Source organism: Mus musculus, chromosome 4 (assembly GCF_000001635.26).
Source record: "Mus musculus strain C57BL/6J chromosome 4, GRCm38.p6 C57BL/6J".
Lineage (NCBI taxonomy): Eukaryota > Metazoa > Chordata > Mammalia > Rodentia > Muridae > Mus > Mus musculus.
In genome coordinates this window covers 28,955,889-28,969,248 of record NC_000070.6, presented here as the reverse complement: position 1 = coordinate 28,969,248, position 13,360 = coordinate 28,955,889, and the positions used below count along the sequence as shown (strand labels likewise).

Genomic DNA, 13,360 nt, shown 5'->3' with positions numbered 1-13,360 from the left:
GTTCTATAGTCACACCTGTTCATACCCATACACTAAAGGTATCTTATGCTGATTCTGGCCATATACAAAATCTATAAAGATATCAAGTTACAGGTGGCAAATTTTAAAAGATAAGAAAAATAATCTTCAGAAACCTGGGACATTTGAAGTAATTCAATATAAGTGCAGATCAAGCTCATTGGGAATTCATTTATCCATGGAAGCTCATAAAAAAAAATCTCACTTTTTATTTTGCCAAAGTATCAAAAGTAGGAATGCCTGTAACTATTGTATATCTTAAGAATGACTTTGATTCTTACCAACTTATGAAATCCTAGACTACTGTTTCTTATTCTTACCCAGAAAACATTTGTGCAATAGGACCAATTAAACTGAATCAATTAATTATATTTATTTTAACCTCAAGGTCAATCAGAAGGGATCTTTTATTGTTTAATTATAGATTTAATTACATTCAATCATTGAACTTGAAAAAAAACCCTACAGCACTTAACTCTAATGCAGCTCACAGGATTTGTACTGCAATGTTACTCTCGTGCCCATATTCATCAAACTATATTGAGATGCACACAATGAAGTGACCAGAGAAGTGATTAAGGCTAGCACACATGGACTCAGGGTCACTGCCTCTCAGTAGTTTTAAAATATCCCAGGTACCACGTGCTTACTTTTATTACTTGGGTAATATATGTAATTATGATCTCTGTATTTAGAAACATGATTCTCCCCGTTTTGCTTTTTGATTTTCATTTCTTTCTTCAGAATGTTTCCTCATAACTGATACTGAGTTTTTATTGAAGCAAAAATAAATGCTATACCAAAAAAAGATGAAGATCATAAATATTAAAATAATTTTTTTGTTTCATAGTGGTCACATGCTTATAAATTATATCTTAATAATTCTGGGGAAAGACATTGCCAAATAATGATGCTTTTATAGCACATATAGACAAAGAACTTTAATAAATATCTGCTCATTTTAGGGATTTGCCTTTGTGTTCTGAACTGTGTTATCATTCATATGCACAACTAATGATGGGACTTTTCTCTTCGTTACTACTGCCTTACATCTTTTCCTGTTATATTATTATGTCTTCAGTAGGAATGGGCAGGGTAGCCCTAAGTTACAATATCCTCCTTGTATCTTGGTTCAGACCAGCATGAGCAGCATCTGGATACTTCAACACAATGAGCATTTTCTCAACATGTTTGCTACTTATTGTTCACCTTTAGATGATGGTGCAGTAAGAGTTTTCTTAGTTTCATTTGCAAGTTGATCCATAAACCAGGAGTCTGTGCTCCACAGCTGGATTAGAGAACTAGTTGGGTCACATTTCCCTTTGTGCTGGTTCCTGTTTGCATTACCCAGCAGTAAAAATGCAAATGTGCCCTCTTGTCACTCTGCTTTGTCAGACTTTTAGTAAGTCTGTCAAGGGCCAGCAACAAACTACTTCCTTTCGTATGCAAATATTCTTGGTATTCTCCCGTTGTGGCTTCAGGAACAAACAAAACCAGGTTTTAACTCAAATGTTCAACAATCTGGCCCTTTGTAAACAGTCTTGTTATCCCATAATAAATGATTAGAGTGAAATTAGGTCAGTATCCATGTGGGGGAGTAAGGATAATCAGTTTATTCATATTCTGATCAGCCCACTCAACTATTTTCTCAAAATCTGATTAGCTAGGAAAGGAAAGCATAAGGAATGTGAAGGAACCCACCAATGACTGGAGACAGGATTTTCTTTACATTGTCTAATAGACTCGTTTATTATTTTAAGCTGGTAAAAAGAGACTTATGATTCGTGTTGAAGAAAGAGTTATTTGTGCTTGATACATTGAAGACACTGTTCAAAAGCATTTTTTTTTTTGTCCTTATAAAAGGATGACCCCTGTAGTATTTCTTAGGCAAGGAGGGACAAAATTCAACCAACAAAAAGCATATTTCGCCCCAAGTTCCCCATGATTTCTCCACATATAGCAAAAAAATACACATCAGTTATTCGTTGGAACATGCACATTGGAGAGCAGTACAGTTCTGGGCTGCTCAGGAAACAAAAGGGAAGGGATCAGCATTACCTAAATAAAAGAGAGGTGACTTACACCCTTTCCATTGTCTTAAAAACACCAAGAAGAGGAGCAATTAAAATAGAGTCCTAAAGAGTGCTAGCTAATGTAGATTACATAAGTATACAATATGATTCTACTAACAGTGCTCTGAGAAGCATGAGCCAGCCACCAGTCTAGTAAACAGGGCCCTGATCCACTGCTGAGAAAATATTAGCTCCCAATGTAAGAAGTTACTTGAATGTATCTCAGTACTGAACGCAAACCAGGTGGTTTGGGTGGGCGGTGTTCTATAAAAGGCGGCTGTATTAAAGCAAGGAGGCCATTTCCTGTTGCGTGTTCTATACTTTTGGAATTCTCTGTTGGGCGTTTGCTTTCTCTACTTCCCCCCCCCTCCCCTGAGCACTAATTATCAAAAAAGATTTCAAGGTGCAAGTTGTACATTCTCATCGCAATAGCATCTCATCTCTTTCCGGAAGAGAGGATTACAGTCAGGTTCACAATGCTAATTCCTTATCTCTTCCCGTTTGCTTCGTGTACGCGTACTTCAAAATCATAGTGTTGATTAGGAAAAGAGACCTACAAACGAGAGCACGATGCAATCATCCACTTCTTATTGTGCTGTGTCTTTTCCATCCCGTCTCCCCTTTCCCTGTAAAGAGCTGTAAAAAATTTAAGGCAGATGAGGTATATTGCTGAAGGAAAAAGTTATTTCTTGAAAAGAAAACCCAAAAAAACCACTTTTATTCTGCCCTTCTACTCAAGAAAGACTACTCAACTATAAATCTATTACTAGAAAAAGCAGGAAAGACTCTGTCTGCATGTACCATACTGCGTCTTCTATTTCTAGAATGGCTTTTTTGTTAATTTAATTTTTAATAGAAAAAATAAGCACCTTAAGCTATGAACAAGAAAAGAACTTCATTATTAGTGAGTCCGGAATCCAAACGGAATTAGAGAACACTCGCTCAAGCTCGCACTCATTCGCACAAAGGCCAACGCTACTGATTAGAATTGTAAAGTGCTATACTGAGGTTAAACACTTTTGTATACACTGCAGACACTGAAAAATAACCCTCAAGCACATTGTGTTATAGTTCCAAAAATATATTTACAGTCTATTACAAAGATTACAAATGGAAGTGTCTAGGGTGACTGGATTATGCTAATTAAAACTATTTTTACAGATTATTTTTTTTCCTAAGGGACAAAAAACATTTTAGAGAAATTAAAATGAGTTTTCTACTCAATCAAAAAATAAATTAAAATATCAAATAACACTGTACAGTGATAAAAAGGAAAAAGAAGGATAGGGCGGGGCTTGGGACGCAATCCATTTGAGTTTTCTATAGCCATCTTTGGTCCTAAATGTGGGAAAACACAATAAGTAGCACTGAAAATACCTGTTTCTTTGTGAAGCTCTGCAAGTAAAATAGAAAAATATAGAGCATTTTCATGTCCTCGGAGCCACGACTGAGAAATGTGTATACAAAACAAGACGGTATAAATAAAATTTACAAGTTTTACAAAGGAACATTTACAGATTTTGCTTGTTACCTGTTCTTGTTTGTTTGTTTGTTTGTTTGATTGTTTGTGGATGTCCACATGACCAAACAACACCAATTAGGACCGATCCCTGGGATCTTTCTCTAGTAAAATCATTATAAACAGCCCAATTTTCTTTGGAAGTACAACAGTTCAGTTTTGGGGTAGTTCATGATTTTTGTAACTTTTGAAAACATTACTCAAATATGTATACATTCCTGAAATAGCTATAAAGACACATTTAATTATTGCTTATGAAATTCAAACACAGTAACCAAATAATATGGTCTGATAAATAAAGTGGAAACAGAAAAGCCAGACCCTTTACTTCTTCCTTCTGGGGTAAAAGAGTTTTGACCTAAAAGGGTTTGTGTGTGTGTGTGTGTGTGTGTGTGTGTGTGTGTGTGTGTCACTGTTCATAGATAAAATACCTCTGTGTTGCTTTCTTCTCACTGCATTGGTGGAAATATTTGCGGCTAGTTTGTCTGTGAGTGGTGAGAAGAGAATGGCCCCTGTGATCTTGCTTCAGAGTAACAATAGAAAACTGAATTCCTTACTTTTGTATTTGGACTGCATTCAACAAGAAAGAATACAAAATATAGGTCAACTATGTTCCTAAATTTCTTACTGTCACAAGACTGAAGCTCTTGATGTGCTCGGATTGGGTTAGCCAAAGCTGGAGAGCTTCGCTTCCAGTCTTGCTTTCACCAGCATCTTCAGACGAAGCTCAGCCTTTTATCATATACACATAAACCTAAAATTTGACATCTCTCTTTTTTTTTTATTAAATTCTGCCTAGTAAATCACTCTATAAACAATCTGTTAAAAGTGCCTTATAGTATTTATGGATCATTATTGCTTTCTTTTTTTTTTTTTTTTTCATTGAAAAGTTAGTATGTTGTCTGATTTTTACAAAGAAAAAAAAATCCTGTTAAAAAATATCAGAGCTCTTGGCAACTTGCAATTTTGAACTACCTGCCAATCAGCAAACAATATGAAAACATCACTGGTTTAACAAAATGACACAGCCAGGATACCAAAGCCATGAAGGACAAAGTCCCATCCTCGACTATGTGCGTAGTTTTGCTTTCCTTTAAGTTTGAGAGTCTTCAAAGGTACCCAGTGTAGTAACGTGTCATAAATTTAACACTAAAAAGGTCCAAAGCTACAAATAACTTTCTAAAACAAAGTCCTTAAGCAGAATAAACACAGATGGTTCTGGAAAAGAATAGTCTGAAATCACATATTTTAAGGAAAATATTTCATTGATTTTAACAATAAGATCATGATTTTTATTTGACAAATATATTCTTTCTTAAATTCTTTATGTACATTTTTAAAAAGTCTATAAGATAAAAAGGAGGTTCGAGAGCTCAAGGTGTTGGGATGTTTTTCAGGTAGTACTTTGTTTATTGTCTCTGCTGTGTTCCTGGCCACCAGTGGTGGATCCTAAATTCCCTTTTTGTATATTCTGGTGGCACTTAGGAGTTCAAGTCTGGAGGTGCTTCTAAAATCTTCTCTTTCTTGTAGGAAGGACCCAGTATATCAACTGTCTTCTAGCAGCATTCTATGCGTATACTGAAGGCCAGAACTGTTCTCCTGCAGTCTTAAGCCTCATCTGAGGGAGGCCGATGTGTCACACTTGGATGCCTGTTCCGTGTAAATGCAACATTTGTGCCCGCATAGTCTGGATGCTGCTCATGATCTTCTTTTGATGGCCAACCAGTGTGATCCCTAAACTCATCACATCACTGAAAAAGACAAGGGCACGCTTATCAGATCCATGACAAAGAACAGAACGTGCTCTGCGTGCTTCTTCACAGTCACTCACGCTTTCTACTACCTGTTGGCTGACGCACACTAACAGTACTCTTGGGTGCTATACAGTCTTACTCTAAAGAAGATGCTGACGTATTTGGACAGTCTCATTTGAAAATACTGGATGAACAAGTCTGTCTCGTAGTTTACCATACTGTTGCTTTTTAACTCATCCTAAGATTTTATTTTAAAAGGCAATGGAATGTTACCTGAAACACTGGGCATTGTAAATTATATAATTGGAAACATGGGATATTGTAATAGTGAAAATTGTTTTGGGAACCCAGGAGAAAGTTCAGGAAGTCAGTGTCACACAGAAATGTCCAGTGAGCTGGATTCTGGGAGTAATTCTGAGCATGAATTAGTAGAGATATAATTGCATTCCTTCAATTGAATAGCAAGAAGAAAACTGCTACATATATGTACAATGCTAGAGTCAAAGCTTAAATGTGCAGTGAGTTAACTATAACTATTTCAATGTTTGTGTCTTTTTTAAAAGCCATAAGAGTTGAGCTTAGATATTTCCAAGTACCAGAAACATTGCAATGGGGTAATACTATTGTATTATATTGCAGGTTCTTTCAAGAGCACAGAATGACAGAGATACAGTTTACTCTGGAAATTCAGGTATAAGCACGCCAACTTTATGTATTGGTTGTTAGAAAGAAACAGAAGGGGACAGTGTGGATATGCTGAAGTTCACATGTATGTCATTTCTTGGTGTATACAGAAAGAATATTTGTTTGCGAGGGTGAGAGGGCTTTAGGAGAGTTTTAATGACCATTTAATCAATGATTGACTAGAAAGCACAACTTAAGTCTTTTGAGTTTAAATTCATAGTCATTTTCAAGCTGACTGCAGAAATATTCTTCAGTGAATAGGAACCTGAATGATACAGTGGTTAATAAGGAGACAGTCCCACTGAGCAGGGTCCAGAATGCTGGCCATGGAGACAAATTAGATGTCAGACTCCCGTTGAGTCATCATAGAGGATATTCAAATTTTCTGACCTTTATCTTTCTCATTTACAAAATTACCATGTGACTACTGATTTCATAAAACGGTTAGTATGCTGTGTAAGAAAACTATACTTAAAAGCATTGTGGTCACATAACTATTTTTAAAAGAAATGCCTTTTCCTGCCTTGATTTTGTGACCTAGACTTCTAAACAGGATAACCCAGCATATAGGATAATCCACAATTGTGGATTGCACCTGGTCAATTATTAAATACAATTTATTAAGTAAAAACGTACTCGATAGTCATCCTGGCCACTGACTCGAGTGAGTTGTAACCCGCTGCTGTGAAGTTGTCCTTATACCTTTCCATTTTAATAGCTTGCAACCATTCTCCAACTGAACAGAAGGCAGTGAAGTCAGGAGTGCTCTGGTCCAGAAGAGGGCTTAAGGGTCTAGGCAAGAGTAAAACACAGCAATAAAAAATAGTCTCAGCAATTGCCAAAGATGTCTGGATACATACAAGAAGGCTATAGGAAATACAGTAAGATGTCTTAACCAAAACCCAAACAGAGTAAATTATCCAGAAACTACAAATACCTGAGTTTAAGTTTTCACTGTAAGAGTGCTCCCTGGCCTGTGTCTTCTACATGATCATAAACACTGAATAAGTGATGAAGCTTGGAAGAGTCATATTTGTTCGCTGGCTTTTTAGTAAAAGATATCTGGCTGTATCCTAACTCACGCAGGGTACCAGGGTGCTATTCAGAGCATTAAAAATTCTCTGTTTTGATGACATACTGGGAGTCCCGTAGAGATAAGAGAGCCCACTGAGTGCAGCCCACAGTGGCAAGCTTTTCTGCAGCTGAAGCTGAAAAAAACTACTGCTGTGCCCTGGGCCCAGAGTGAAGAGACTGTACTTAATGGGCATCTTGCACAATATATGCAGAGTCACATTTTATAGTTTCTAATTCTACAGAAGCATTTATAAGATAACAAAGAAAGACAATAAGTTACGTTATAAGAATATAGCAAAGCCACATAATCAAAGCAAGATGGTAACAATCAGGCCCGAAAGCAATGCCTGTCTACCTGGTCACAAAGACCCAGCCGGCACTTTCTGAGAAAGACATCTCATGTTCTCAGAAGTCCTAAGAAAAGAGAGGTCCAATAACAATGAATGGATTTTGTTAAATACTAAGTAAGGTAAACCATCTAAAAAACAAAAGAAGAAAAAAGCTAATAAAGTTTGTAAACCTAGCATTCTAGTATAGATATACAGCTGAACACAGAAGTCAGTTTATGATTGGGGAAAGGGTAAGAAGGTAAATTATGTGGATATTTTAATTTCATTCAGTTCCATCTCACTGGAGATTTCTTACCTACTACAAGTTCCCAGGGGTGTTTTCAGACTACTTGGGTTTCGAATCATTTTGTCTAGAATTCCGACTATCTGCTCAAACTTTGGCCTTTCCGCCCGATCTTTCTGCCAACAATCCAGCATTAGCTGGTGAAGACCAGCTGGGCAATCCATGGGCGCCGGCAAACGATAACCTTCTTCTATCGCTTTAATGACCTGATAGCCAAAAGGACATTAAAAAAGATTACCAACTGAGCTTCAATTACAATGAAATGAACTGCTTGGAAGGCAAAATGGTTTATCCAGATAAGAGCAAGACATATTGCTTACAAAGACTTCTTCTTTCCAAAACATTCATGAATATATTAAGCATGTTATTATGGGGTCCAGGAGGCACAGGATATGATGACATTTCCTAGTTAATTCAGCAATAGGGAACAGCAATTAAGCTCACACAGGGAGCAAGAGATGGAAATATTTTTAATGCCACCCCAGAGATTTTCAAAAGGGGACGTGTTATGGAACTCTCTCAGCCAAATATAGTTGTAAGAATACACATGTGCATAGAAGTAAAAGATAATGAAAGTGGAAAAGGAAATTGAGTTACTGAAAGTAAGCCAAAGAGTTCCACTTTTTGATGGGAGCAGATGACACTCATCAAACAAGAGAGCACACAATGTGAATGTGGCCTGTCAGAATCTACTATCGGACACACTTTCCTTTTAACTCCCAAGAAGGCTACTATTCTGGGCAATGCAATGTAAGACCTTGCTGCATACAGTTTGCTCTGGTCCGTGAAGGGTGGCTGGATTCCTTCCTGTCTCCATATTCACCTACCTGACAGATATAGAGAAAGCTTTACAGCAGAAAAATGAAATGAATTTTTAGTCAAGGCTTAATGATTCATAGTACTGGTTTAAATTTTTTTATCATAGACAATTTATAGATAAATAACAGCCAGAGTAATTATTTCAAATAATTACTTCAAATATTAATTACAAACATAAAATAGGTTTGTACAGACATTCCTTTAAAGAGATTAGAGAGCTTATGTTTCTTATCACCAATGTTCTTGGTTATATGAAAAGGAAAAAAAATCTTAAAAGTCTAAAACTATTATTAATCTGATCAGCACAGGGAAGACAATAGGAAGGCAAGCTATACCTAAATAAGAGTTAAAAGAAACAAATAAAAATATTACTCAAGGAGAAATACAAACCCTTGACATTAACTATCATGATAGTATTAAAAATTTAAGAAAAGTCAGTGGGCATAAGGACAAATGTTTATAGATTATTGTTAGAAATTATCTGATTTAGTAAACTGTGGTTGTGGAAACCACAATTTATTGGTGCAACAGAGACCACTCTATAAAACTCCAAGTAATCAGAATGCAAAGCTGTAGAGCCCAATCACAAAGGATACATCTACAAGACACGCCTCTACCTAAAGCTCAGAGCTCATTGTGGAAGAGGGGTAAGAATGACTGTAAGATAGAGAGGAAGAGGGAGATTGCCGTGGGACTGTCTCTCCTAGCAATGACACTAGTCATCCACATAAGGTTTCACCAACATGATCACTGAGCCATAAACTGAGCAAGGATGACACCAATGAGTAAGTCATAGTTGATGAGAAAAAGCCATGAGTCCTTGACCCTACACTGAGGAAAGTTAAGGAGAAGTAGATTTCCTTAGGGAAGAGCATTCCCATTGGCTGTCTAGTGCTAAATTGTCAGCCCTGAAAACGTACAGAAAAGTAACATTATATGGACTCAACAGATTATATTTAAGAACATGTATGTATATATTATAAATATATGCTTGTAATAACAACTTATTTTTTAAAAGTGGCATGAATTTGGAGTAGAACTTGGATATATATATATATATACATACATACATACATATGAAGTTTTTGAGGAAGAAAAGGGAAGGGAGAAATCTTATAAATATATTACAATCTCAAAAATGAAATAAAAAAGTAAGGAAAAAAGCGCCTTTTTTGAAAAGAAACTACACAAAACTAACCTTGAGTTTTTGAAGAAAATAAAGACAGATATAGTCAGACAACAAACTGCCATTAATAAATGTTAAAGACTTTGGTATTTTTAGGGACACTTGTCAATAAGATGTATGTTTTCTTGCAGGAATAGCACAGGAAAATATATGTAAGATGGAGGGTGACATGAATCAGACAACTAGCACTAACTCTTTAAGGAGAAAAAATGATTATACATATGGAAAACAAAGGCAACTCCATTTTGTACTTTAAGAGAAACATGTATGCATACAGTATAATGTAAAAAGATAAATAAACTTAATTTAGCAATATTTAAAAAGTGTTAACCATAAAATCCTAGGTCCAAATCTTCAAATTGTACAGTTATCTGTATTGCATTACTTTACTAAAAATCTCATAGGCTTCATGGGTATATCACAATCTATAAGTTTAAAACTGAATGTATCTTACTGCCTCCAATCTTTTTCTGTTTCATCCAGTGTAACTCAGAGTTATCCTAGCAGAAATTTGAGAATGGTGCTGAGTTCTCTTTTGTATGCATAGGCAACTAGTTACCACTTTTTCATGGTTCTAAGTCCTGAAAAATATGCTCTTGAAACCCTTGCTCTCCATCTTGTAGAATACAGTTTTGGCCTCAAGGTAAGCCTTCACCAAGTTTCCTCAAGTACTGTTTAGTTTTGAACACTAAAGGGGGAAATATTAAGTAGTGATGGTTAGGACCATTGATAGAAGTTATATGAGCACTGTTGGTCCCCAAACCGCAAGCATATAGCTTTGAAAACATACCCCCAAATACATCTTTATCATGCTATTTATCCCATGGACAAACATACATAAATGGTAACTATATAAAGATAGCATATATGTATATGTATTACCAATATTTGTACATATATACATGGAATCATATTTTTAAAGGTTTTATTTATTTTTTTTATTTTATGTGTATGGGTGTTTTGCCTACATGTTTGTATGAGTAGCATCATGTTTGCCTAATCCCTACAGAGATGAGAAGAGGGTGTTGGACCTCCAGGAAATGAAGATATGCACAGTTGTGAGACTGTTACTTGGAATTGAACCACTGGGTTATAACCAACATTTATCTCACATTCAAGTAACAATGGTGTTCTTAGATTCAAATATTGTATATAAACACTTCAGAGGAAAGTAGATATACTTTTGAATATCTAGGCTAAGTGATTTAAACAGTAGCTTAACCTGTGAAGTGTAAATAATCAATAACTTCCCAACTTTATGCATTAGAATTACCACACAACAAACACATGGGAAGTTATTTTCCTCATTGGGAAGAGTCACTCTCTTTATACCCAAAGTTGCTGATACTGAACACATAGAATATTTTTCTAATTTGACAAAATTTTATTTAAATATCAACGGCATTTGCTCAGTTCGCATCATTTGCTCTATCTCCTAATTGTCCACCCTGTCTGTACTGCTTTAGGTTGCCTTAGAAAAATAATGTAGGAAGAATTATCTACTTTTCCTTTTGTTCCAAATCTTCTTTTAAAATATAATTATTTTTATGATCCTTCTGACATCCTTCTGGCATCAAGAAGGCCCCAAGCTTTCAAGATGACTTTTAGAATTCTTGAGCTTAGAATCCCATGCATGTTTAGAACTTTGGGCCAATGAAGCAAGTACCACTAAGCATCTTACAGGAAGGAAAGAGTTAGTGAACTTTTGGAGGCATCCCATTGCCTTCTAGAAATTTATGAAGCCAACTGATAAAACTACTCACCTCAGTGGGAAATAAAATTCTTCTGACTGCTTAAAGATTAGTGGGCTACACATTTACAGCATTGACACCAGAGTGCAAATCTTTAAAACATCCTAACATGAGACCTCAGTTTGCACCCAGAAGTTGTCACTGACAATGTTGGCCTTGAACACAGGAGTGCCAGAGACTCTCTGGTAATGCTTTTCCATTTAGAGAATGTTGGTATAAGTTAAGTTTTATTCTTTGGTGATAAACTGGCCAACATACTTGCACCTCTTTGGAAACTGATGTTCAACATTCTGTCGTTTGTTGCTGTTGTTGTTAACTTATCAGAAAAAGAAAAAACCTACCAGTTGAAGACACAACTAACAATTATAGTAAATATTTATCATTATTTCTACAATATGATTGATATGGCTTTGACCCGGAATTATCTTGAGTGTTACAAAAACAATCTTAAGCAAATACTGTTATCATACTGAAGTTAGAGATAAAGTTTGCACCACATAAAAGAGTGTTCAAGTCCCACAGTTATTAGGGAATTGGATGTAGGTGATCTGATCAGACCAGAATTGGAATTTTATATTTCCAATGAGGAGACTAAGAAGAGGTTTTTTCCTCCAAGTATTTAAACATTCATGGAAACAACAAAGCATACATATAGAGTGACCTATATATTTTGTGAATTTAATCTAAATATGTTGGGTTTGCCTGCACTGATCTATCCTCACACCTGTCACAAAGACAACCTCTTTGGTCTACACTGTTAGTATGATTTAGATATAAAACTTACCACTATAGTGTCCCCTTTTTACTACAGTATGGGCATTGGAGTGAAGAAAAGAATTAACATAGACCTGTTGATTACAGGTCTGGATTAACTCAAAATGGAACGATTCATGACTGGCTCCAGAGTTTGCTCAATACTAAGTTTTACTTCTGGTACCCTGACCCAGACTGCTGCAAGATACTAAATATGCTGAACTCCTCTTGTGTGATTTTGTTAAAAACTACAGAAAGAAATTACTACTTTGTTTCTATCTTAATATTAAAAAAAAATAAAGCCATAAAATCAGGGTTGACTTTTAAAAGGTAAAAGCTTTGTACAAGGAGATAAGAATGGATCAGTTCACATTCTTCTACATGATAACCACCAGTTGAGCCACAGCATCATTTGTTGAAAATGCTGTCTTTCTCCACTGGATGGTTTTAGCTTCTTTGTCAAAGATCAAGTGACCATAGGTGCATGGGTTCATTTTTGGGGTCTTCAGTTCTATTCCATTGATCTACGTGTCTGCTGCTGTACCAGTACCATGCAGTTTTGTTTGTTTTTTCACAATTGCTCTGTAGTACAGCTTGAGGTCAGGGATGGTGATTCCACCAGAGGTCCTTTATTGTTGAAAATAGTCTTTTGCTACCCTAGGTTTTCTGCTATTCCAGATGAACTTGCAAATTGTCCCTTATAACTCTTTGAAGAATTGAGTTGGAATTTAGATGGAGATTGCAATGAATCTGTAGATTGCTTTCAGTACAGTAGCCATTTTTACTATATGAATACTGTCAATCCATGAGCATAGGAGATCTTTCCATCTTCTGAGACCATCTTATGAGAAGAATGCGAATTGATCCATTCCTATCTCCTTGTACTAAGGTCAAATCTAAGTGAATCAAGGAACTCCACATAAAACCAGAGGCACTGAAAATTATAGGGGAGAAAGTGGGGAGGAGCCTCAAGGATATGGGCACAGGGGGAAAATTCCTGAACAGAACAGCAATGGTTTGTACTGTAAGATCAAGAATCAACAAATGGGACCTCATAAAATTGCAAAGCTTCTGTAAGGCAAAGGACACTGCCAATA

At 36.0% G+C, this 13,360-nt stretch overlaps 1 protein-coding gene across 4 annotated transcripts in view; it reads right to left on the bottom strand.

The window, feature by feature from the left end:
• Positions 1-1,745: 1,745 nt before the first annotated feature.
• Epha7 (Eph receptor A7) overlaps positions 1,746-13,360 on the bottom strand; it is a 154,438-nt gene continuing 142,823 nt past the window's right edge. For 2 of the 4 annotated variants that reach the window (NM_010141.4, NM_001290434.1), the window contains exons 15-17: positions 7,767-7,960; positions 6,684-6,839; positions 1,746-5,360 (exon numbers count right to left, since the gene is read on the bottom strand). In NM_010141.4, the coding sequence (NP_034271.3) occupies positions 5,246-5,360; positions 6,684-6,839; positions 7,767-7,960 (465 nt within the window). In that variant the 3' untranslated portion in view covers positions 1,746-5,245. The remainder of the gene's footprint in view (positions 5,361-6,683; positions 6,840-7,766; positions 7,961-13,360) is intronic. The other 2 variants (XM_006537606.4, XM_006537607.4) reach the window with 2 other exon arrangements.